This window comes from Pararge aegeria, chromosome 2 (genome assembly GCF_905163445.1).
Source record: "Pararge aegeria chromosome 2, ilParAegt1.1, whole genome shotgun sequence".
NCBI classification, from domain to species: domain Eukaryota; kingdom Metazoa; phylum Arthropoda; class Insecta; order Lepidoptera; family Nymphalidae; genus Pararge; species Pararge aegeria.
This window is the reverse complement of record NC_053181.1, coordinates 11547577-11574984: the sequence shown is the minus strand read 5'-3', so window position 1 is coordinate 11574984 and position 27408 is coordinate 11547577. Positions and strand designations below refer to the sequence as shown.

At 35.0% G+C, this 27408-nt stretch overlaps 1 protein-coding gene across 2 annotated transcripts in view; it reads right to left on the bottom strand.

Moving 5' to 3' along the window:
* LOC120631249 (band 4.1-like protein 4) overlaps positions 1-27408 on the bottom strand; it is a 70285-nt gene that overhangs the window by 37622 nt on the left and 5255 nt on the right. For both annotated transcript variants that reach the window (XM_039900742.1, XM_039900735.1), the window contains exon 2: positions 5773-5881. In XM_039900742.1, coding sequence (XP_039756676.1) covers positions 5773-5859 — 87 coding nt within the window. In that variant the 5' untranslated portion in view covers positions 5860-5881. The remainder of the gene's footprint in view (positions 1-5772; positions 5882-27408) is intronic.

Below are 27408 nucleotides of genomic sequence, written 5' to 3'. Positions count from 1 at the left end.
ATCCTAATTGGATATTTAATTGACATCTCTCAGGAACGCTTCGAAATTTGCTAGATTCATATCCAGTGTAGTTATTATTTATTATTTATAAATCTGTTTTCTTCGAATTAAAATACATCTGTATTAATAAAATAATGTATTTTTACAAAAAAATATTCGCATATAGAAAACAATGGATATGTAATTTCAATTAATAGGTTTAATAGCGACATGACCGGTTTCGTTTTCAGAGCTTTTACATTTTATTGTTGACGAAATTTTACTTCATCATTTAGTCAGAATTAGAGTCAATTTAAATAAGCCAATATAACAATGCCAATGGCAATATAACCACTACGAACCAACGCATAATTTAAAAAAAAAAATTAGGGCAATACGCGTAAGATGTATAAAAAAGGAGAAAGTCAGATATAATCAAATGAGAATCGATCTCCCACGGCACAAACTATCTCCAATTAGCATTTCTCGATGCCGGGCTTTCAACAATTAGGCTGATTCGCACGCAACAGGGACCTGTAAGACCAGTAGTCGATGATGAGGCATTGGCACTGTAATGAGGGAGAATACGTCCACTCTCACGCATCATCGGGAACGCTTAATCGCGTGATCATTGTGCTTTTAAAATAGTGATTTAAGAAAATTGGTGCGTTTCGCGTGGAATTTTGCTCTCGTACTCGTCAATATTTAATTATAGGCTGTGAAACTCTACCTCTGCTTATGAAATAGGTACAATATATACTCGTATATTATTTTCAAAACGTTTTTTTGTTTGGGCATTTTAATAGATTTTCATTTTTTTTACTTTTTATTCCACTACAAGTAAAAGTGATGATGCAGTGTAAGATGCTAGCGCGCTAACCTGTGCGGGAGTATGCCAGTTTCTAGGCGACATCGCACCGGAACGCTAAATCGCGTAGCGGCACGTCTTTGTCGGTAGAGTGGTAACTAGCCACGGCCGAAAGCTCGCACCAGACAAGACCAGAGAAAATTCAGAAGTTATAAATTCTGAAATTGCCTCAGCCGGGAATTAAACCCGGTACCTCCAGCTTAATTTCTCACCGCTGCACCAGGGAGGTCGTGGAAATCATATTGTTTCTGCAATGTTGTTGATCAACAAATAACTAAAATTTAAAAGTTGACTAGTGATCCATAAAAAGATAGATTGAATATTGGTATTATGATTCTAGATGTTAATTATTGATGATGATGAGAATGATTGTTTTATTTTGAATTTACTATGAAGATACCAGTTAACCCCTAAAGTATTGACTGCAATTTCATTTTCTATTTCAATTTCATTTATTTTTTTAAATCAAAGTAATAATTAAAACAATCAATAACTGTACAGTATACACACCATTGTCAACTAACTAGACCATAATAAATAACGAAATCTCATTACTATTAATCCAATGCAATCATGGTGATTTAGGAAAACTAATTGCAATTTGCCAGCAATTCACGTATGTATTAATGTTTTATACTATCACCGCAACTATTTACGTTTGTAATTCGAAATCATGAACAACTAAACGACGACTGTGTTTGCAGTAACAAAATCATTTGTAGCTACAGTACGTTATAGAGAGCGGCAGTTTGTGGGAAAATTGCGAAACAGTTCGCCGGGTTGAATAATAAATGATTTAATAACAGAGCCCGTTTGCTCCCAGCAGAGTGTGTTCAGCTCAAAAAATAACAAATGATTTGAAAAGCTGACAGCAATCGCAGTAGGTACGCGTGCACGCAACGCCGCCGGCCATCCTCCCTGTCTGCATGGAGCGGCAAACAGTTCACCGATGGAAGTATTTAATTTTCAATCTTTTTGTGCCTTATTGCACGTTAATTAAGCCCTTGGGCTGGAGTTCATTATTTTTCGTGTGACTACGCGCGTTCAACTAAAAATAAATAGTACCCGCCTAACTTATTTATAAATTGAGTTAAGCCGCGCCCGTTTTGCGTAATTAATCTTTATGAATAGGCTTAATTCTTTAATGCTTCTATTATTAAATTAGCGGCTAGGAAGGAGTTGAAGGTAATCATCTAATAGGCTTTAAAGTAAGCTCTTTGTCCTAAGTCAATTACAATCCATTTTTGAGCGTTAACTTCGAAAACCTTTCCTCGAGACTTCCGCAAAAGACAATGAAAACTTTTCCACCTGCAACATTTAAAAAGCTTAATTAAAACTATTGTTTAAAAGCAAAACTCCGTCGTAGATTGTTCAAATTGCAAGAAACAGGCAATAAAAATGGCATGAATGAAGGGGTGAACGATCACGAGCTGCATCTACGCAGTAGACCGTAAAACACTGTAAACAATTTGTTCGTGCGACAATAACCTCTACAATTTCCCAACACATCTTCACACGTAAATTGCTAAGGTATTCTTTTCATAGTTTTTTAACATTTCAGCGAATGTTGAGATTCATAATAACAGATAAATTTCGAAGCACTCCGCGAAATTTAACATACTATTAATATAATATACTAGCGTACCCAGCCCGCTTCGCCGGGCTAGAGTATGCTTTATTTTATTTAAACAATAATCTTACATCATTAAATTTTTCATTTAAGTCTCATAATATATTAAATCATTTATTTCTCTCCGTATTCATTCTCTTCTATTCTCTTCTCGAGCGGGTCAAGATCATTATCTACACCCATGTACACCCAACAATAGAATATCATCATAGTAAATAAAAGCTATATTTGACAGTTTGACAGTTCAAATATAAGAGTACTCCGTTCGTCACCAAACTTTACAGGATTACTCGCCAGGATAATCCGGAGATTCCCTGAAAGTTTCATTGAAATACGTCCAGCCGTTTCGGAGCCTATACGGAACATACCCACACACTTTCTCTTTTATATATGTAGATAGAAGATAGATATATATATACTACTGAAATGAAATTACATTTAATAAATTTATCTGTTATTATGAATCTCAACATTAGCTGAAATGTTAAAAAAAAATTCATTATACAAATTTGTGTTCAGGTTGTACATCAACGATTAGTCGATGGGGTTGACATCCATCCGTCCCAGCCCCTATCACTAACAAAGATATGTAATGAATATCGTTAGTGTCTATTAACAATGCAATTTTACTTAAGACTTTTTGTATACAAATTTTATCTTATAAATATTTTTACTAATAATATTTTTTATCAATCCTAGCGGTGAGTCCCTTATTATATATGTGGCAACACTTCACGTATTCAGTATCGAAAAGCCTTAGGTGGGGAGAGGGGTTCTATTCTCTATCTTCAATTGTATATTCATCCAATAAAAATCCTCAAATACAAAATAAAGTTAATCAGAATATCTCAAAAATACTGCACTAACAAATCTGAAATTCAGTTAAAAGCTGATGCATTGCTATGTATTTGTTATGATGTCAATTACAACAAAATAATGTAATTTCACTCGATAAAAGCCCTATAAATAACGAATCAAAAATCTCACAAATGATGGACCACTCAAATAAATTGGTTTGCAAACATTGATAAGGTTCGTTTAATCACGCAATTTGTTATTCGGTGTAATTCCCACTCGGGCGTAGAATGGCAGTAGTCGGAACAAATAAATCTTTATATATTAGTAATGTGGAAGGAGAAAAGTTGCCACCGAATCCGTTTGAGACAAATGTCCCTTTGTAGATGGGGAAACTGTAAGGATAGGACGGCGATTTATCTAAAATAACCATACAATTTAGCGACGACGTCGAACTGTCGTCGCTTCCACTTTGCGCAAATTGAACGATTCTGGCTCCATAATATATCTAACAAATTCGCTTGACGAGCAAGTTGGTGATCCAAGTCAAACAAAAGTATATCTCAAAGTTTTGTTTACTTACGGTTATATGACTTATAGATGTGTAGCTGAGTAGGTACAAGTTAGCACGAAGAGAATTTGAGGCTTCAATGCCAGACTTTGCCAGTTTGGGGTTTTCAAGTTAAAACAGAGATTACATTATTATATATAAAGTTTAGAACGAAGACGATTGCGCTAAAGGTAGAAGCGAGGTTCTTATCTAAGCATTTATTAAGAGCCTATTGTTTCAGCTTTTATCCTTAGACGGTGATATCGTAATTTTAACTGTCAGCGTAGCTTTGTTGATCTTTTAAATAAGTTTTGTTTATCTTTATATAATTAGAATTTAAATCATTATTAGAAAGTGTATACTTGATAATAATATATATCAGGTTATCGACCAATTTTACGATAAACAAGCGGTTCTCCGAGACTTTGAATACGCGTTCTTGGTATACTTTACTCATATTATTTATTTATATCATGGAAACAATTAATATACCACTTTTTCCTATTATACTTTTTTCACTATTTTACTGTAGGTACCGTACTCGAATCCGTTTTGTCGGTTACTAAAGGTCGGGGTGAGAAGTAGTAGCCTTTTTTCCATTATTTTTTAACATTAACATTTTTATTGTATAAAAATTCATGGTATTAAGTAGGTAAGATTAAAATTTCGTTAAACGAATGTATTCTGAGTACGTAAAAAAAGAAAAGTTTCTTGTTTAATTTTTATGCTAATTATAAAAACTACTGTAACTATTTAACCTTTCCTTTAAGAAAATAGTCTAAATTGGACTACGCTCGTTCTACGCATTAATTATCTATGTGTTCCAAAATTTGGTTGTCTCCATGTGTCACGTTGCAAACCGTACATAAGAGATATATGAGAATACCGCGAGTAAGGCGCGGATACTTCGCAGGTACCCGTGAACCACTCTCACATTCACCACGCGGCGACAATGCCAGCCAAATAGAATTTAATATTCATAGAGTTGTCGTACGATTCAGTGAATTCATCGCCCGCACCTTGGACCCGAGCCCCGCATATAAAAGACCTTCCTTGTGCCCCTGGGTGTACTTCAAATAATTCGTCTTGGAATAGCTGCACTTCAAAAAGTGCGGGAATAGAAACGGAGAAAAAATCCACGCGTTGTTTCATCATAGTACAGCGAAATTGAAAATACCGTCAACGTCCGTCGGGACGTCCGCCGGGGCAAGCTCGGCTTTGAAATAAGCTTTCCATTTTCTGCCATAAAATGTATTAAACAATTTATCGAAATGGTTTTTGACTGAAAGTTACTCGTAACCTTTGTTTACATTTTTCTAGCGATATTTTATTAACTATATACTTACTTGGAACTAGGTGATGGCCGATGACATTATTGCTCGTTATTTTTTTTTTTTTTACTTTATTATCCCAAAGATCAAAGAGTTCTTTCGGATTATAAAGTATCCTTTGTCTGTCAGCTGTCTCTAGGATATCCATCCAGCTATCTCGATGCCAAAATTCGTCAAGTTCAATTAAGCTGCCATTTCGTGCAAAGGTACCAAAGGCCATTTTTGATTCTACGGTATTCGGGTGCTATTACGGGAAAGAGGTGTCTTATGTTCATCTTTACGTGAGCTTAATTACATCAAAGTCGGTTTATAGTCCCGTTAAAGTCCACTTCTGTACTTAAGGTCTCCCAAGTTTAGAGTTTGCTCATAATCACCACGCTGAGTAGAAGGGTTGCAGTAGATGGTTGTAGTAGAAGCCCGTGTCTTTATCCACGTGGTGTTGTTTTTATCCGGCCTTTTAGGGACAAAAATATACAGCGTCTGTCTCCAGACATCATGCGATCTTCGCGTCAAATATCAATAAGATCAGTTCAGCGGCTTAGCCATTTTTAAGTAGTACATAAAGAAACAAACACTATTACAATGAAATAAATTAGCCAAAATAAAGTTTAATTTTTACCTGTATTTCATGCAGCAGTTCTCTCTCGTCGAGCAGAACCACGCGACAAGCCAACGTGCGTGGCGTCGGACAGAGACAATCCATCATCCTGCCGCTTTCTTCACGTCACCTATAAAAAAAAACACAAATATAAAACCTACGTTCACAATAATAATCTTCTTGCTTCATAGATATAAGACAAGTTGTTTGTTTTTTATTTGGAATTTTGATGTCTTGCCCTTGCGCTGCCATTATGCAAAAAACATGTCGATATCCTGCTCTATAAAAAACAAAAACTATGCCACGGGAACCGTACATTTCTGTGGCATAAAAAGTAGCAAGTAGTTGACGCTGGCTCTGTGCTTTTTCAGATATATTTCCAGAGGGATCTTTCTCTGTGCCGAACTTCATCCGGATCCGTTCCGGCATGAGTGAGAATCAACCATCCATCACTCCAAGGTTTCGCATTTATAACATGGCATAGTTTAAAATAATACTTGCATCAACGGTGAAGTTTCCTGCATCGTGAGAAAACCTGCATGCCAGAGTTATATTTTCATTGATAATGGACCACTAATAGGTACCTACTTGAAATTCTAGTAAGTTCATACGGTCAAAAATTATTAAACCTATAAGTAATGGTAACATAATTTAAGTTAAATTCCTCTCTTTAATTATAACGCCAGGTATTTCAAAACATAGACGTAACATCGGTATTCTCTTCACAAAGGCAGAAGTTGTTTGAGGGCAATTACAGAGTTATTTGCAGCCAGACTCAATAGTGAAATCACCAAAGGGTTAGTCGTAACCAAATATATCCTCGTTAAAAGTTAGTCCGGGGCGAGCGAGTTCTACGTTCTGTTTTAACAATTTTATTTTAATTAGTGATCAGTACTGCCACCAGCCGAATCATTAATCATTCAAGTAATCATAGGCTTTAGGATAAATTACGTCAATTTAATTACTGTTTTTTACCTCTCTTTAACAGGACAGGTAGCGCGTTGGTTAGAGCTCGACTTTATTTTTGGGTAGCCAAGTTCAAATCTTAGCTGGCAACTCTTTTTTAAGTTATGTGCGTTTTAAGTAATTAAAATATCTCTCTATCTTTCAACGGTGAAGGAAAACATCGTGAGGAAACCTGCATACCTGAGAGTTCTCAAAGGTGTGTGGAGTCCACCAAACCGCACTGGGCCAGCATGGTGGACTACGGCCTTAACCCCTTCTCATTGTAGGTGGAGACCCGAGCTCTGTGATGCAATGGGTTGATGTGATGATGATGATGACCTTTCTTTGGTTCTATGAATTTTGCCTGGTGGGACGCTCTGGCCATGGTTAATAACCGAGAATAAAGACGTACCGCTAAGCGATTAAGCGTTCCGGTACGATGCCGCGTACAAACCGCAGAAGGGAATGAGTTTAAAATAACTGCTATACCTATCCCAAACAGGCTAGCTAACTTCCATCTTAGACTGCATCATCGCTTATAAAGTTAACGACAGAAGTGATTGTAGTCGAATATAAGGTTGTAGTGGACTGAAAAAAACAATAATTTTCAGTTTTGAGCCATAGCCAATGGTGAGCAATTCATCAGTATTTGTATAAAACATGACTACGTATACATATACCTACCTTAGTTCGGAAGTGACAGCGATCTGACAATATGACGCACAGATAAACAAAGTTTAAATTTAACTTATCAAATATGGGTGCAATAGAGTTACTTTAAAAAAGGATAGGTAATTTTTACTCCAAAAGTTAGAATCAATGTTTAAAACGCGGCGTCCCTTGCAGAATTTCATTTGACGGTTTTTGTGCCACGTACACAATTATGTAGCGGGGTATTGACGGGCATCCATTGTACGGCTGCGGATTTTATTCCAAAGTTAAAACGAACTTTTTCCTCTTAATTAATGCTTACACACAAGAGTTTCCCGATTAAAATTTGATTTGAGTCGGCTTCGTTTCAACATTTAAAATCGTGATTGCTCACTTTTGAGTTTGATAGTTCGAGAATATGAAAATGAAATCATTTTTTATGCCCTCCTATCAATCCTGATGAATTATTAATTTAATTATTTTATCGTTTTTCTCCAACCGCGAAAAATATAGAGTGAAAATATAGATTCCTATAATGAGCTGGGTTAGCTCATTATAGTAATTAGATTCTATACTTGGATACTTTAGGGAAAGACATCACAAAACATTAATCCTTACAATAAAGAGGCTATACAGAATGTTATTCAGTCGCATGTTTTATAAGATATGAAAAATTTATATTGCGGGACGTACCTACAAGATCAGCTTACGTGCACCGTTACTATGAGTAAGGTAAACGCGTGGCCAATCTAACATTACTTTCGACCTTTAGTTACCGCGTATGAAACCGCGGATGGTATGACATACAGTGACATCTTATAATAAGGATAGTAAATAACAGTTTTTAACAAATCTCGCGGGAACACTCCGCCAGTAATTAAAAAATCAGCAAAAACTTTCATTCGCTGTTTTACTCGCACCACCCTTAAGGAAAGATTTTTCCAATCTAAAACAGTATATAATTATATATATTTTTTATTACTGTTAGCTGTATCCTAAATACCGATTTCCACGTATCTAACTCCACACAAACTTCATACCCCTCTTTCACCCCTTCTTTAGGGGGTTAATTTCTCAGCACCGTTTTTTAGCTGACACCTACGTCGTAGAAGGTATTTTAAGTTTGTAGACCTTATAGGTCCCGAGATTTCCTAATAAATCATATTTCGGTATATAATAGTATTTAGTAAATAGTTAATAATATATTAATAGTAAAACGTAAAATAGTAATAGTGAGTATAGTCATAGACAAGAGCGTCTTCAATATTAAAACGATAGAGCTAATAAGACCCAGGTTCGTTTACCGAAATAGGTATCATATACAAACAAGTACATTTGAACAAATGAAACTTTGGAACAAACAACAAAGACGGGAATGGGAACAATTTACCCAAACGATCCCAATAGAGATTAGTCCCCTGCCTCCCACCCCATGCGTGGAAACTATTTCACCGCTACTGTCTAATCGGAAAACATAAAAACCGGTTGAGTGCGAGTTAAACGTGCACACAAATGGTTCCATACCTAGGTGCATTAGGAAACACTCCATTTAGTTTTTATAGAAATAATTGACCGATCAAGCAGATGGCCGATCAAGCAACGTGATGGTTCTCCTATAAACGAATAATACTTCGAAGGGCATGCAAATTACACCGGCAATCACACCCTTCAGGCCGAAACACAGCGATGCTGCTAAGTAGGTAGGTAAGGTATAAGCATGGCGGTATTACTTCCTCGGATGAGTTCTGTCACAAAAAGCTCTACAATATTAACATGAATTAATGAATTTTGTACACCACATAAAAACACGGAAAAATTGTGAAGTAAAATTGTAAAATAAAATTTTTCAATTTTACAAAGTTTAAAAGGTAAAGGCGCCAAATTGTATTTGGCGCCTTATCGCCACATAGCGATCTCTTCCAGGCAACCAATGACTTTCGAATATTATAAATTCTTGGAATGAACGCGGGATCTCGCAATTATAAGATCACATTGCTCATAACTGCGTCAAGTTCTTACAATATATTATGATAAACCTGAAATAATTTACTGAAAAATTCAGCAAATGGATCAATTAATCCCAGCGATCACGACGCCGATTAGTCTTCCGTCCACGCGTGTATGAAACATTTACCCGTCATTGCACGATCGGGGAAAAAGATTTACGACTGACATTCTAGCTTGCCTTATGGAAAGCCAAAAGCTCTCTGGACATTATTTATTTTATTGGTGTAAAAATTACTTAATATTTGGATTATTCTAGCTAAAGAATGTCTCCACATTAGATGAGATTATGTATTAAGTTTAATCCTTCTTTTAAGTAACGTACTTGTAAATACTGCCACTTTGAATTGGGTGATGAAATTAACTACTAAACTGAAACTGAAAAGTGATAACCTTATATTATAATTAAATTAAAGTATTATAATTTATATAAAGTACTATAAATGTAAGTATTTCTAAATGTATAACTAAATTAAAGGTTGTTGGTTTGGAGGCATTCTTTAGATATACCAGTCGTATGGAGAAATCATTTTTGCAATTGACAGCCCAATTATGAGTAAAAGTTTAAGTTATACTATCTATGTGTTTTTTTAAATTTCTGATTAAATAAGAGAAGACAGTGTGTATAAAAGTCTATAATTTTTCAAGTCAAATTTGGTAAAAATTATTTTGGTTGATTAGAATACCGACGACGACGTACCCCTGTGGGTCAGGGTTTATCCTGTAGAATAGCGAAAGAAAGTTTGTGTGGGGAACGTATCCGAAGATGTACGTTGAAGCAGTCGCGGAGAACCTCTTGTAAACAATATGAATGTAAGAATTTAACATTTTGGTGATTGAAACAGTAGAACAAAATAACAAAGATGCTTCTGAGTTGGCAATACAAGTGATTAATGGGAACAATCTCAACAACGATTATAGTCCCCGCTATTTTCCCACCGATGCATGATCGGAAAATAAAAAGATGTGCAATTGCAATTCTTGGTTTATGCCGCAGGTACAAATTCGCACACTAGTGTAATTAATAACACGGTGCTGTTAGTTGCGTATAGGTACTTGCAATGAAAATCAGTTGTAATCAGTATGCTGTGGTGCCCAATTGAGCAATAAAAAAGAAGTTATATAATATTTTATATATATTTATGTAGTGTGTATATAACAATATACCATAATAATGTAATTTAAAATGGAAAGAAGGGATCATACTACGTATTATGAGGCAAGATATCGGATAGAAGTTTTATCCAGCGGATACACTTTTGTAGTAGGTATCGAACAAATAACTAATATCGCGACTTTTAATTTTCTGACGCGAGTACTGTGATTTTCTCTTTCTTTGTTTGAAGCACATAAATGTATCTTAAACAATGTATCAAAACTTAGCCACAATATTACCGTTTGTATAAATGTATCAACTGCGTTCCCACGTATACTTCCCATGTGCATCGTAGAAGCGCTTAAAGTTCTGAGTGCTGCTAAATAAGGTTAGATACACTGAAACTATTAATATGCAATCTATATAGTTCTTCACAGCAAAAAAAAATTATAGATTTAAAATTAAAACACGTTTTTCTTAAAAGTTTATTAAAATTATGCGATAAAATTAATAATTAATAATACTGAGTATTTCTTTTGTTTTCTTTTTATATAGTTCCTAATCTATACATATATTTCCTGAAAGTCTAAAAAAACACTTTAATAAAAATGTAAAATTAAATTTATGATGAAGTCGACGACTCCTAGAATGTATCAAAATTGAATGTAAAAAAGAAAATTGTAACGTTACATACACAAATCTAATCCACTACTAATCTCCGAATCTTAATCACGTAGAGTTGGGCAAGTAAGTAGGTTGAACATCTATGAACATTTTAATTTTAATCGGATATACTTATCCGCGAAGTTAAAGTGTAAGAGCATTTTAACTTCTCGGATAAGTATATTCTATAAATTATTGGCACTCATTTAATATGTAGAACACACCTTTCATTTTTCGTAGTTTTTATCATTCATCATATTTTATATTTCCACCATCGTTCGTATTTGTCATAGGTACCCACTTGGATACATTAATCTATGGAGAACTTAAATAGCTGGTTAGGTACGTGTTGGAATAAACATATACGAGTACTATCGGTCAGATACTCGCGACTTCGTCCGCAAAGAACTTTGGATAAAACCCCAACAAAAATTTTCTTTCAGTATCCTACACTTAATAGCAAATACACTGACCCACCGCGTCGCTTTATCCACCTGCACTATAATATTATTTGCTGGGTTCCTAAATTAGGCTATCAAATGTAAAGAATAAAACAAAATCGACTTCAAATTAATCAGTTTAACAAATGCTTTCTAACAAATGCACCTTAATTCTCTATATCACCTGGACGACTGGAAGTTTTACTATTTTAATTGACAACGTAAATACCGATGTGCATTGATATAATTTGGTAAATAACAGACTTTCATACTAACTCTCATCCCATATATATACCTATATATGGGATGAGAGTCTAATCTGGAGTGAAATTTAAATACTTTACTATTAGTATAGATTTTCATAGGCCTAATTGAACTTTGAATTTAAATGAATTGAAATTAAGGATAGGCTACTTAAAATAACATGCGACCCGGTGGGTCGGGTTATATTCTGTAGAACAGCGGATAAAAGTTTGAATGGGAAAAATATTTAGAATTTTTACGCGGACATAGTCGCGGTGATCTGCTGCAAAACAAAACAAACAAATACGATTACATTCGGAGAGTTTATGTTTAGCTACACAAAAAATAAAAAATAAATGCGTGGTGTAATACTAACTTACTATGTTTTTTCGCATAAAACTTAAGTTTATATCTTGCGGTAAAATGGAAGTTTGTACCTACTTTATCGCATCTTTTACGAACGCAATATTAATGACAATATGTTTTTGTCAAAATGCCCTTGGACATAATGCAATTATTAATATTTTCTCACAGTAAAAAGTAAAATTACAATAGAAACTTTTTAAACTGAAAGTTTATCTACACAATTTTTGTTTTTGAGGTAACAAGTTATCGTTGTATGCAAGGCAATTGAAAAGTATCTTATCTATACGTGTTCTAAGCACGTATAATATAGGTTTTTAATGTAACACACTTTATCAGATGGTTCATGGGTCAGCCTCATTACTACTACTACTTTATTATCGGCTTAATTAATATTATACTGCTGGCGCATGCCGCCTGTCGCATACGATAAAGAAATATAGAACTTAAAACCACCACGCTACTCCGATGCGAGTTGGCGTGCTTAAATAACATTCTCAGTTAAAAAAACAGCTTTATTCTAAATTCTAATTCTAATTGTTCTACGTTAAAGTTCTACTTATGTTTTCACATATCCACTTGGATTGGATGGATATTTTTAATAAGGGTATTCCCTTATTTACATTATCTGTCAATAATATGTGTTTTATACATATTCTAAAGTTTCATAATTATGTTATAAGTTTGCTGTCAATTTTAATGTATTTCGTTAGATTTATTAGCGGCTACTTAATTGGTGTATGTGTTATTTTCTTTGTACTAATTTTAAGTATTAAGTATACTGTTTGGGCCTTAATAAATAAAATAAATAAATTCTGAGACACTTAGTGAATGCTTCTTATATAATTTTATGAAGTATAGGATAAATTCGAAGCATAAAGGGCTAAAGTTGTACAATAAAAACAAACTCGCTATAAAAAATAATTACGTATCAATTCAATTGATGCCTATATGATTGCCATATTAACAAATATTCCTTTCAGTCACGTATCCCCCAACACAGATTTTTTTATAAAATGTTCTCAGTAAATCGCGGTCGCAAATTACATCTGATGATAAACAGTAACCGGAAGAACAGGTTGTGAATTTCAGATGCAGACAATCACGCCATGTAGGTAATCTGGGTTAGGCAATAAAAGAAAAGCGTATAACGGTAGCGATATTAAGTTTGGCCATATCACCTGACAAAAGGCATGGCCCAGTCCAATACCGTTTAAGCAAAGCGGCTTCAGCTGTTCATATTTTGGAACGTATGAGTACATCGCCGTCGGAATTCCGTACCGGTAATTTTAGGCCAAGGATGTTACATTCCATGTTCCTTTGACGAAAATAAAGCGCTGCCCGTGTATCTCGTGATTCTAGTTTTAGAGCTCTCCATGTCTTACATCTCTTGTCAAAGCCATAGTCAGTTCCTTTGTTCAAATAGACTTGCAAAAGGTACTTTTAACAGTGGTGATTTTTCCCCGAAAATTTAACTAAATACCCAAACGTACACAAACGTGCCCTGAACGAAGGGGGCCTCCAAATTACAGGCGAGGAAACCGTTGTAGTAACGCCACTACTGATTATTTTTCCATAAGTCATCATCATTTTGTTTTCCTTATCCTAGGGTTGCCTGGAAGAGATCGCTACAAAGCGATTTACGTATTTATTAGTAGCCTTTTGTATACTTCTTCTGTCTGTGTTTTTTTTATTCTTCTTCTGTATTTTTATTTGTGTGCAAATAAAGAGTATAAATAAATAATAAATAAATCATCAACAACGCATTACCGACCCACTACATGGGGTCTCCTCTCAGTGTAAGAAGGGTTAAGGCCGTACTCCGCTGGCCAAGTGTGGATTGGTGGAATTTACGCGTCTTTGAGAACATTATGGAGAACTCTCAAGCATGCACGTTTCCTCATAAAGTTTTCGTTTACTGCTAATACAAGTGCTATTAAGTTGTTAAACTAAACCAGTAGTAGTAACATGTATCTAAATAGTTAGTCGTCACAAAACAACTCACAACTCTTTAAAAACCACCGGCTGTATAGATACAGTAAACAAATGCCTGCGATCGACTAATTCAAGAAGATAAAGACGCCCTCCGCGGATTCATTCTTCCGAACGCACACGCCACATGTTCTTCGAACGTGTAACGAACCGTTCGCACATCAAAAGCATACGCCAAATAATGAAAAGATCGTCGAAACGTCCGCTATGTAGCTATGATAAAGACGCAAGGACAACCACTGAACATGACGATGTCAACGCCACCGCGAGGGACTGCAGGGATAAAGCTAAAAGCGAAGAAAAGTCGGCTTGCTAGTGAATTTAACCCGGGCAAAGGAGTCGATGTCTATAGCAGCGGCCTATAGACATCGACCCCTTTGCCCGGGTTGAAAAAAATGTTATTCTCTTTTAATTAAAACGTAATTTTTAGTCCATTCATCTATCGCTGTAATAAAATCAATGTTTAGGTTTCTAGCGGAAAAGCATTAGGTATTTTTAGTTATTTATTTATTTATTTAAACATCTTTATTGCGTAGTAAAGGAGAAATTACAAATATATTAAAAAAAAAAATTAAAAGCAAAAGGCAGGTCGCCTTTGCTTAACACTAAAAGTGATCTCTGCCAGGTAACCTTAACAATAGTACACAATAATACCTACCTAATGCTTTTCCGCCAGAATCCATCGCATTTTTGAATACTGCTTCTGTCTGTGTTTTTTTTTATTCTTCTTCTGTATTTTTATTTGTGTGCAAATAAAGAGTATTAATAAAATATTTGCCGAGTCTTGCGATATAACAACACTTATTTTTATAAAAGCTTCTATGAAGGCACCCTAAAAATTTTCGACTGAACATTTTCCGTATTCAATTGAATTAACTTAGAAGGAATGAACATTTGTCGGATAAGCAACGTTTCTGTAAAATTAAATATTGTTGAATATTATTGAATAACAGTTTTATTCCGACCCAGCAATACCGAAATAGCATTAGTGTCAATCACGTTCGTAATCCAGCGAATTACACGCAAATTGAACCTGGAAAGTACCAAATGTGCCTCTAACTACTTTACGGTATTAGCAGCTTGTGACATAAAAACAAAGAAATACGCCCATAATAATTTATATAAGGGCCCTCATCAAAATGAAATTTTTTTTTTGTGTTAATGTTACTTCATATTGTCTGTCTGGATGGTTTCGGCCGAGGCATATGTTCACCTACCAAAAAGCCATGCTACCAAGTGATGTAGCGTTCTAGTACGATGCCGCGTATTAACCAATCAGGGGTAGGGTTTAATATAATATAAGCCCGCTACCATGCATCCATTCATCCATATACGAGTATAACCAGGTGAAATTGCATTCAGGAGCTAACGAACTTGCAGTGAAATTAAAAATTAAAAAAATATGTCTCTGTAATTGAAACAATTTAAAAAATCTTTATTTTCATTTAAAAAGCTGTATTGCCTTAGATTCAAAGGAAGTCTATGGAGGTATAGCCGAAACTCTGGCAAAGAACTAAACAATTGTAGCAAGAATTTAGTACGTTCAATTCTAGTTACATACTCGGATAGACACCGGTTTTTTTTTTTACATTCGACTATCCAATCCTAAAATCTAGAGCTTAAAAAGTACTTAAGATAATAAAATACCTGAAATAATTGATACTCCTTTCCATTGAAGGTTTTAGGTAACCTTTGCATTTAAATTTGAACTAATTTACTACAAACGTACTTTTAGAGACTATTAAGTCTTTATAGCATAAACTCAACATGATACAACTATAAATTCTTAATTAAAGATTTTACCTAATGCTAAGATTTTGTTACCTAAGCTAGCCCGCAAACCCACTTGGAGCAGCTTGGTGGGTTGGCCTCTAATTCCCTCTCTCTTATCAAAGCAGAGGCTATGGGACCTCCATAATAGAATGATGACGAAGATGATGATGACTCATTGCCATCAAATAGAATGAACTTTTTATTGAAATAATTTAATAGACAATGAACGTTAAGTTTGAGTTATTTCAACCCCGATACTAAAAAGGGAGTCTTTATTTATCTGTATATGTAACTGTGTATCTGTGTGTCCGTCTAGGGCATCGTAGCTCCATAACAAACTAAACATTATGATAAGGTTTTTTTCGCTTTGAAAGCTGATTTGATCGAGATAGGTTGATGACCAATACCGGAGCATCCCCAGGATATGTTGACCTCGCAACACAACTCTGCAATCACGGGTAGTTAATCATGTACAGTGTGTTCAACAAGAACGTGACAGTTATTATTATGATAAAAGATCCCACAGCGCCATCTCTTTTTGTTTTAGCAAACGGAAAACAACATGAAACGGTACATAACAGTGTTTCTTGTTCAACATACTAAAGGACCGAAAATATTAAATAAATCGGCAGCGAAATAAGTGAAGAAGTCTAAAGGTATCGTCAAGAAATGGGTGAATCGATATTTTATGATTAATTGACACTATAACTCGTATCATGGAGTTACGCAAAGAATATATTATCGCTTTTATCACGTAATCCCTCAAAAATCATTCAATAAAATATAATTAATCATTGACCTATTCTCAGATGCTTTAACCCCGCTCCATGACTGTTCTCCACACTTGTTACGCTACGCTGACTTTTTAAAAAGGAAGTTTCTATAAACTCGTAGTTACTTAGTCCATTTTTTATCAAATATCCACATGAACCCCACTCATTAGATTATTTCATAGATAAGTGTTTCGTATGAACGAGTTCTATATGGTAGACACTGCTCGATCAAAATCAATTCTGCGCACATCCAGAAGTTCTTATGTATTACGGAAGAGTTACTCGGGATGTTCACAGAGTTGACGATTTCTGATTAGTTTATTTTTAATATTAGAACATTACGAATATGGTTGAGAAGGGTGATTATTTTTCCTATCAGTGAAAACCATAAATTAATGTGAGTATGGTTGCCCTAAAAAAAAATCTCTGGGTTCACATTAAATTGACTGGGCTTAATATCGTCGCCTAAAGCAGTTTTGTATGATACTCTTGACATGTACAGTAAAAATTTATATCATTGCAATGCCTCGACATCAGCGAACGAAAATAACAGCTTTAAGCGATGGTTGTAAGCCCCAAGTCATTACCTACACAGTATTAGTGAAACATCAAAATCTATGCTATCATTGTAACCAATTTTATATGGCTTTTATTTATAGTGGCACTAAGGTATAGGCGAAGGTGCGAGCGGACGTTTGCGCATGCCGACACGCGCCTACTCAGTGCATACTAATATTGCCTTCTACCGAACGCCAAACAAAAATTAGGTTTATACTCGCTTAGCAAAGTCTGACTGGTCAATAGTGGTAGTTCAGTGGGTATGCAAATTTTGCTCTAGCGGCATCTAACTTGTTCCGCGTTCTGCACTATTTTGTCGAAAGTTTCTCAGGTGATTATACCCACTTTCGTATTTGGCGGGAAATGCGTCTCCGGGAAGGATATTCCATGTCACTATTTAATGCTGTTAACACGACAATGCTATATCACTCCACTTCTTAACGTTTCGTATAGTCGAGCTTTTGGTAGATGCTATGCTATATTGAAGCGACAACGGTTTAGAAAATTGGACGTGCTTCTTTTAATTATAAATAGGTTTGAGTTGAGATATAAAATTAAATTCCCCAATAACAGAGATGGATAGAAAAAATAGCTCCGCTTTTATCTGCATACAAGACGAAATAAAATTTATGGTAAATCTATGATCTAAAAATTCCAACTAAGGAAGCATTGGAAGGACAGAACAAATAGCCAGAATTGCCTCTTCAAAGGCTAAACCTTTGTTGTAGTGTTCTAAAAAGTCGTCGACAATCATTTCTTAGTAAGATGACGATTATCATAGTTTAAGAAAGCAAACTACAAATCAAACCTTAAACAATTTGTATGCTGTCAATCATACCCCGTTACAGCAATGACGAGCAAATACGTTTATGAATGTCAATACATTGTTGTGTCATAATACACCGTAAGAATAAGCTATTCTAGAATGCAGTTAACGCAAAGCTATAATTTACGAACGCTGCTGACGGACTTTTACATAAAATATTTGCATGTTATTGCAATGAAAACCTCAAGAATGGCACGTTGCTGTTAATATAATATCCATATGCCAAAGAAAATAAAAATAATATTATTGGACCACTTAGGAACTATCTCAAAAACGCATTTCCATAAAGCTTTGTTTATGACCAATCGCGAAAACGCACCTTTACCTCAAAAAAACATAGGACTAGTGACATGAAGTATGTACTACCTTGTTCTTAGAGTAGTAAGTACCTACAACATAATTTTAGTATACGGCTAGAGTATCAAATTTAATATTAAATGTTGATTCTGAGCACCAAGTACCCAAGGCTAAAAAATTTACTCAGAATTGAGCATATTAAACACAGTAAGTAATTGTTAATAATGAATAATTTATTTTACGTACCTAAACGTGATAAGACAACAGAAACTCGGCACTCTTATTGTTTTGAATTACGAAATTAAACTGGCTACGCTTGAAGTTCGTTCCTATTAAGTCAAATGACCCAGCTCGAATTTAATACGGCAATAAGTCGCACGCAACCTCGTGAGTACCATGTAGGACATTGTTACAAGCGGAGATCAGACTAACCAAGGCCAATTATAATCCATTGATATTTAAACCCCTGGGAAGGGCAATTTAGAAATTCATTTCAGAATTGTCTCTGGTCAGGCTTCAGCCGTGGCTAGTAACAACTCTACCGATAAAGACGTACCTACAACCAAGCAAAGTCCAAATGAGCCAGCTCGAATCAAATACGAAAAAAGGTAGCACGCAACCTTGTGAGTGACATGTAGGACATTGTTACAAGCGGAGATCAGACTAACCAAGGCCAATTATAAGGTGGAGATTTGGTCAATGAAGTGTGCTTTAAGCACACTTCATTGACCAAATGCTTTGATATTTTAACCCCTGCGAGGGGCAATAAAGAAATTGTATCTGGTCTGGTCTGGTTGGCTTTAGCCTAGGCTAGTGACAACTCTACCGACAAAGACGTACCACCAAGCAATTTAGCAATCCGGTACGGTGTCGCGTAGAAACCGATATAATTATTAATCACCGAATCAAGCCTAAGTGAGGTTCCGCAAACCTAACTATATATTTTGGTGACCAACGAAAGATGGGTGTGCGAAATCTATCTTAATTTTCAATTATGCGCTCCTTCGATCGTCGTTGGTTATTCGTAAAGATTTGACTTGTCCTTGTCAGTTATTCCACGGCAAATACACTCATAAAATACAAAATATTGTAGTTCGTAAGTTTTCTAAGTTGTAAGAAAATTATAAATCGAGTAAAACTCTATCGTATAACTATTGAAATGAAAATAAAATTAATAAAACAAGAAGATAACGACAAAGTAAAACAACTTTATTTGCTATGCTGTGCATAAGTATGCATCTAAGAGTACAATGTGTATGTGGTATACATACACAGTCTATATATATCGAAATGTTCCGGTGACAAACCCAAATACGTACTTCGGACGGATGCCGTATAAGTACCTATCATCCGCTTTATTCTTTCACACGCCTTAAAATATATCCTACCAATATAAATTCGGGAAATAAAATAGTCAAATAATAAAATATTTTAAGGAAAAGGAAATCATGACCTACTGACTGAATTACTGATCTTTGAGCAAGCAGCTCAAACTACTGGACAGACTGAGCAGACCTTTCTTTATCGCGAATTTAAAAAATTCATCCCCTAAGAGGGCAAAAAAGAGGTTTGGCAAGATCTTGCCCACTAAACAACACCACACTGACTAAATTACAAAGCACCGCTGAATCAGCACAATAAGGTGAAAATTTAGATAAAAATCTGCCCTAAATGGGTGAAAAAGGGTACGCCATCTTGTAGACTATTACACTTACCATGCAAGTACGCATCTACGACATAGCATCTAATACTTAAGGGATCATGTGTGAAATCTAAAGACTTCTACTACCATTCTGGACTACGATTGACCTGCGATTGGATCAGGTGTCATTTTAAATTTTCGAAGCCTACGTAACAATTGGGAACGTGATTGGTTAGTAAGTTTATACGTCGTCCATGTACGAAAATAAATAAACTGAAGTAGCTGTAAGTAAGAAGTTTTTGAAGCTCACAATTTTTGCCTGCCTGTTTTTTGTTTTTGCTAAACGGTTGGACTTCATTGGTAGACGCAGAACTTCGCAGGCAGTAATCTAAGCTACACTTTACAGCGGAAAAATGTGAGGTAAAATATAAATTCCATACAGACAAAGTCGCGAGCACCAACTGTACAATAAAAGTAAGCTTTATAGACCTTGAAATAAAGTTAACAAATGACTTGGATACGAGTACTTGGTTGGAATAGAGCCAAAAAGCAGAGCTTGCGAATTGCTTGCAAATGATATAACATTGGCGACATATGTACCTACTTCGTGCACGGTAAAACTGCGAAGTGCCAAAGAATTTTAAAAAGGAAATACACATATGAACATTGAATAGGAAAAGAAGAACTTCAAATGAGTCAAAACTCAAAGATAATATATCCCTTGCGGATCGTTTCAAGGAAGAGAACCTTTTTTGTTTTCCAAATTAGTGGGTACATTTATTATTAAGAGTAATTTCTTGAGTCTAAAATTACCGCAGGTAGCTTGCGGCGATCTCTCTCATAACAATCAGTAGAAGCGGAGATCAAACGGCTCACGTTAAGGCTTACCTTCTCTGTTGCTACTCCGCCCACTATTTAAAAATTTTCGACTCGCCTGGGAATTAACTAGTTCGTTGTTTTATGTATTATAATGTAGTCTCCGACAAAGCTTGGCCTTTAACGTGTTTGATAACTGCATTTAAAATATTTGTTAATTTTGTAATCATCTTACAAAGTAATTCGATCAAATTCATCTTTACTTATACCTACTGTTAAATTGTTTTGTTTCTTTGTAAGAACAAACATAGTTAGGTGCCAAAAAAATTAACAGGTCCTGAACAGGACAGGTAGGTTGGTAAACACGAATGTTAACCTGGCGTGATATAATTAAATCTTTGAGATAAGTACCTCACTACCTACTTATAATATATGGTGAAAAATTGGGAAAATATCAAGATATCACCAATTTCAAACGACCTTCAATATATAAGATGCTACAACTACCTACGAGAAAATACTTCATAGTTACCTACTAAATCTGTATGAGGCAGGAAGCGTGCGGTTCTTCGCTTTTTGTGAGGTATTAATATGAACGTTAATTAAAAAGTTGCAGTTAAATATGGTTTCCCAGCTTAGTTCGCAATCACCGGGGTGAAAATAAATGAAATTTTAATAACGTCCCAGCAGATTTTACATGTCCAAATTACATGCTAACTATGGATTAACACTTTAAAATTTAAATGGGTTTATTAGAAGATTCCTGTCAATTCAGTTGTTCAAACTAAATTGAGAGGTCTCAAAAGGAATCGAGATTTACTCCATGGGTATTTGGAAACAAATCAAATTACGTTTAGGTTTAACTTGGAAAAGGATAGTAGGTACAAGTACTACACCTAGAATTTTCTTTTCATAATACTTATTTAGACAGCTCAATTTCGTATATAATAAGAATGCGCTTTGTTTAGAACTTTCGAATTAGGTAAAGTGTTAGTGTATATCGGATATCACTAAAATAGCTGTTAAATATTAAGTCTGTACAGCCTATTTTCATATCACATAGATATTGTTGAGGGCTCGGACCAAATCTGGTCATCAGCTTAATTTTCCAAATAAAATGAAACAGAAATTAATAAACTTACTCTGGAAACTGTCAGTGGTATCTCTTATCTTTATACCATTTTGCCGTACCAACCTGTCTGACTATTCCATTTTGAAAATACAAAATTTATTACCTAGCTACCTACGAAATCTCGGTGTTTCAGCTACATATCGTCTACTGTCGCCAGTTGTTTTTTTTTTCTATTACGCTACAAGTTAGCCCTTGACTGCAATCTCACCTGTTAAATTAAATACCAGCGAGCAATGTTCTTTGCCGTTATTAAATAAAATTAGCTCCACTGCTGAACAATTTTAGACTCAACGCACTTATCTAAAGCATCCCACTGAAATCTCTGGTTAGAGATGAATTGTTTCTATTTAACTATAAATGGGTAGTCGTATTACACAGAGGGCATTAATTGGTTTACAGGAGCACCTGCAAATTCCAGGCAAACACCGTGCTAAATTTATTACTCTCTTCAAGTAGGTGTGTTTTGTTAGGTAATTAGATATCCAAAAAGTTCAAAATCTATACTTTTGAAAGACTTTTGATACGTCCAGCATTACCTACGTGCTCATTGATGTTATTAAATTAACGCTGATCCCGGTTATTTTATTTGATATGCCCAATGGTATCTACCACGGCAACTTATATATTAAAGCCGACCTATAGTAAAAGAAAAAATAATTATAATTCATTTTAATTACTCAGAGCAATTTAAGCAGTTTACATATATCACCTTGATGTGTATTAACCATTTGTATAATTAAAAACCAAGTGTAATTTAGTTATAATTCGATATTCAAATTCAAATATTCTTTAATCATCTAGGCACTTATGAAGCATTCATACATATATGTTTACATAATTGTGTAATCATGTAATGGTGCTAAAATTGTTCGAGAACTTAAACCTTTGAGCAACGAGGGTTCTTAACGCGCCCTGGTCTAAGAAGAGCCCACAACAAACCTAGTTTATATATATTTTCCTATATTTTTTGTTGTCACTATTTTTTCATATCCAATTAATATTTAGCTATGAAGTTAGAGCATGAATTGCTCTAACTTTATAGCTAAATATACCCAAACTTTTTTATCGTTTAAGTAATCCTTAAAATTAAAATAGAATTTTTCTATAAGCTTACGTTTCATATAAACTTTATACGTCACCTGACGCATTCTCAACAACGATCAATTATTGATAAGAGCATTAATTGCTCGTTGTGAAGTCATCAACTCCAGAGAATGCTCCGGCGTCGGAGCAAAAGGTGCGTACAAAAGATATTAGGAAGTTATATTATATTGGACAGTGTTTATGTGGTAGCCGAGGATATCCTGGACTACCGCAAAGTAACGCCTGATTCTATCTCTTTTTTTTTAATTCCACTTATTTAATAAAATAAATTATTTTATGGTTGGGAACTACGGGTGCCTTTGTTTTATTTCTCATTGCATCCACATAACATAACATAACTGACAGTCGAACCTAAGCATTTAAATTCCAATCTTCATAATTCGGCTTGATACAGAATAAGTCCCTACGTTTATGGCATAGAACAAAAAGGGTATAAAGGAATTAAAATTGCACGGCTCAGGATGTAAATGTTAAAGGAAGTACATAATAACACACGAGTGGAAAACTGTGATGTAATCACGATTAACATATTCAAGGCGTCTCGCGGCTCCACCTGTGAGTGAGCAACTAATGAAGACCCCTCCAAAACTTCGCTCCATATTCCGCACTCGCTATGTGAAATAAAAGCATCGCACCAAGACGGGTCTTAATGAAACGATCGTCGCAAATTCGTCTAAACTTTCGCAACAATGAACAAAAGCAGCCGGCGTCATTTCGCAGACTACGCGTTATAGTAGAAGGGCTGAGGTTTCATTCTTTGAAGCAAGTTTAAAAAGAACTTTATTAGGTAGTTAACTATTGGTTGCCTGCGTCTACGTCCGCATTAAATATTGATTTTCACAAATCCCGTTGGAACTGTTTGTTTTTCAGGGATAAAAAATAGCCCATGTACATTACGTTTTAAAATAGCCCATACTTGACGTTTTAAACGTGCTTATAAAGGAGGCCTACTTCAAATAAATGAATATGAAATTGAAATTTGAATATTACACTATAAGTATTTTAGGTCAATGTCAAAAATATAACCTTTGTCGTCACAAAGGTTATGAAATATTGTTTGGGGTTTATAATCTACGAGTAGGACCTCGCAACCTCAATGTGTCCTCAAATCTTATTCTACAAAGAGATACTTTAATTTTCTTTGACGAGTACACTAGGTGTTTACAGAAGATTGATGAATGAGAAAAAGTTTCTGTTTGACAAAAAGCCAAATGAGTTTATTGACAAGAACGGAACTTGTTTACGTCAATATTTCAATCGCCGACTCCTATCCTATTATACGCTCAACCGTATTACAAGAGATCAAATTAAATAACAACAAAACTTTGGGAATTCTCGTCAAGTGTAGTGTACCGTGAACTCTGTGAAGCGAAGGAAGTGATATTAGTTCGATTCCTATTGGAAGTTTCTGACCGCAAAATGTAATGACAGGCTAGCAATTGTGAACATAATACTGATTCAGATGCCTTGCCTACCATTTCTCTCAATATTAAGATGAGTTGTGTCAGTCTTTGTAAGAGACAGTCAGTCTTTGTAGAATAGGTTGCACCACTTAAATACTTAATTGATCGGTATACTTTAATTAAATTGGGGATAGCAGGCAGTTTTCTCGAAACTGAGGGCAAATGAATAAACAAATAGTCTAAATATCAACCCACGCTTTACGAATATTGATATAATGATAAGACTAACTACAAGGTCATTACTATAACATCATGGCTCTACATAATCTAAGTGTCTAACATACCCAGGTAAGGAATTTGTGGTCTAAGGAAATGTGGACCCCTTTAGGGACTTTCCTTCAACTATTAGTGTTTCACCAATATCATGAAAATTGGCATCAGAGAAGACAGTTTTTGTTTTAAAATTTGTACAGCTACCGGAAGGCTCCTACTCACTTTAAGGCTTAATCTGGAATAAATAGTGTAAAGGTCCGAGTTTATGTAGCTTCTGAATATGGTTAATGGTTAATATATATATATATGAATATTAACCATATAAATATATATATATATATATATATATATATATATTTATATGTGAGAGCATTAAATATTTCAGTATAATATATTTAAGCTGTATATTTAAGGGGGTGTGCGAAGATCACTTTTTTAGAGACTAACCCACCTTTCATTTTGAAATATTTTCCAGGTGTGTTAGAATATTATCTTTCTTTTAAATATCTGCATTTTTTAAGTCATGAATCGTCCATAACATAGATAAAGAAGGAGTTATATGACAAATAACTACTACTACTATTGTATTCGATCAGATGCCAAATGAAAACCGCAGGTGCAGTTTTTCGTTGAACTGTATTTTCCTTTCAGAGACTCAGACACAACAATGATGGCGGTGTAACAGTATTCTATTCTGTTCTGGCGATTATTATTGGAACGGGAGCGCTTTGACGGCCACGATTCAATCTGGTAATCGGAAATGGGCATTGTGCAACAAAGGCTTCATTGTGCGACCGCGACGCGTCCTCGCCCGCACTGCCATGCCTTCTGTCCGCTAATATTCATGTAGGATGTAGACTACTACATACTAACTTACACAAGCTTGCTACCTTGTTGCTTTAGTGTTTAGCGTATTCGAATACGTTTCACTAGGTCTTTGGTTCGGGTCTTTGAGAACAAGTTTGGTCTTGGATATCGAAACTAAGATTATCGTTAATTAAATACTCTCTGTTAATTAAGAGTATGGAATATGGTTAATATTATTAGCAAAAAAATATTAATTTTAAAGACCTTTTACCTTGGTACCTTACTATAGATATCGCTATTCATCACATCAACCCCGTACCGGCCCTTTACAGAGCACGAGTCTCCTCCAACAAGGGGTTAAGGCCCTAGTCCACCACGATGGCCCAGTGCGGATTGGTGGACTTTACACACCTTTGAGAACATTATGGAGAACTCTCAGGCGTCCAGGATTCCTCACGATGTTTTCCGTCACAGTTGAAACAAGTGATATTTTAATTACTTAAAACGCACATAATACAAAAGTTGGAGGTGCGTGCTGGGATTCGAACTCGACCCCCCGCAAGTACATAAAGTCGAGCCCAATGCGCTGTCACGGATTCAAATATCAATCGCTATTCAATGAGATAATATTACATGTTACCTGGTTTTGAATTAATAAAGAGGAGGTTCTCATTTTAACCCTTGTTAATTTAAATAGATAAACTTGTAAGTAATTATCATTGAAAGGGGTTGTATTTTAAATTTAATGTAAAAAACACAACCTGTTAATTATTAAATTGTATCAAGGAACAAACTTGAACCAGTATTTTTGGGATAGATCATAGCGTATCTTCATCCCTAACCTCTTTAGTGTACAACTGTTGTAAACACGCCTCCTAAGATGTCGAGAGTAGAGGGTCCGCACTGATATAATACAGGTTGGCTGGATGTAATGAAAGGGACTCAAATCTTTTAAACATTATTTTGTATACTCAATTTTACAAATCTTAGCTGTAAAGATTTATTTTGAAGGCTCGACTCAGCCTAAGACTAGTCAGCTAAAACTTGTAAAATCGAGCCTTCAAAATAAACCTTTACAGCTAAGATTTGTGAAATTGAGTAAACAAAACAAACTTTAAAAGACTCAATGAAAACTGCTAGGTCGGGTTTTTCAATAGCACTCAATTGTTGCTTTTAAAGACTGAAAAGACTCAAGTTGATTTTAGAAAATACTGTTATATTAATAACTTAATGACTAGTTGTACTTCTATATTCTTACTAATTTTAAATCAAAGTATTCCTGTCATTGTCTTAACTGATACAACAAGAATTTATTATACATATATAATTGGACTTCTGCACACAAAGTTTTATTATCAATCAACCTCATTAGTCTTTAGTTTTTAGTTATCATGAATCAAAACGTGGGGGTTAAAAGAAAAGTTTAAAACAAGTTAATGGTCTTTTCAAAGTTTTTCAAACACTGCCTCTTTCGTAGAGTCATTTTGTAGTAGTTTAACAGTTCACTTTAACGATTACTATTTCATGTTCGTAATAATATCAAGATCGAGGTCTTTACGAGGCACGGCGGCGGCGAAACAACTCCAATTTCCTAGCTCAGAGTACTACTGCATGTAGGTACTAATTATTTTGTACAAGGAAACCCTATACCATCAATTAAGCACGATCCGAGAAATTAGCCACATCACCTATGGATTAACCCAGTCCTGTGTGCTAACATACGAACTGTTAGGCAAACGAGTTAATGTTCTTTTATTCCACTTTAAGTTAGGTCTCGACTGCCATCGTACTTGATGGTGGATGACACAGTCTAAGATGGCAGCGTACTAACCTATTTATGGGTACCTATAGTAGGT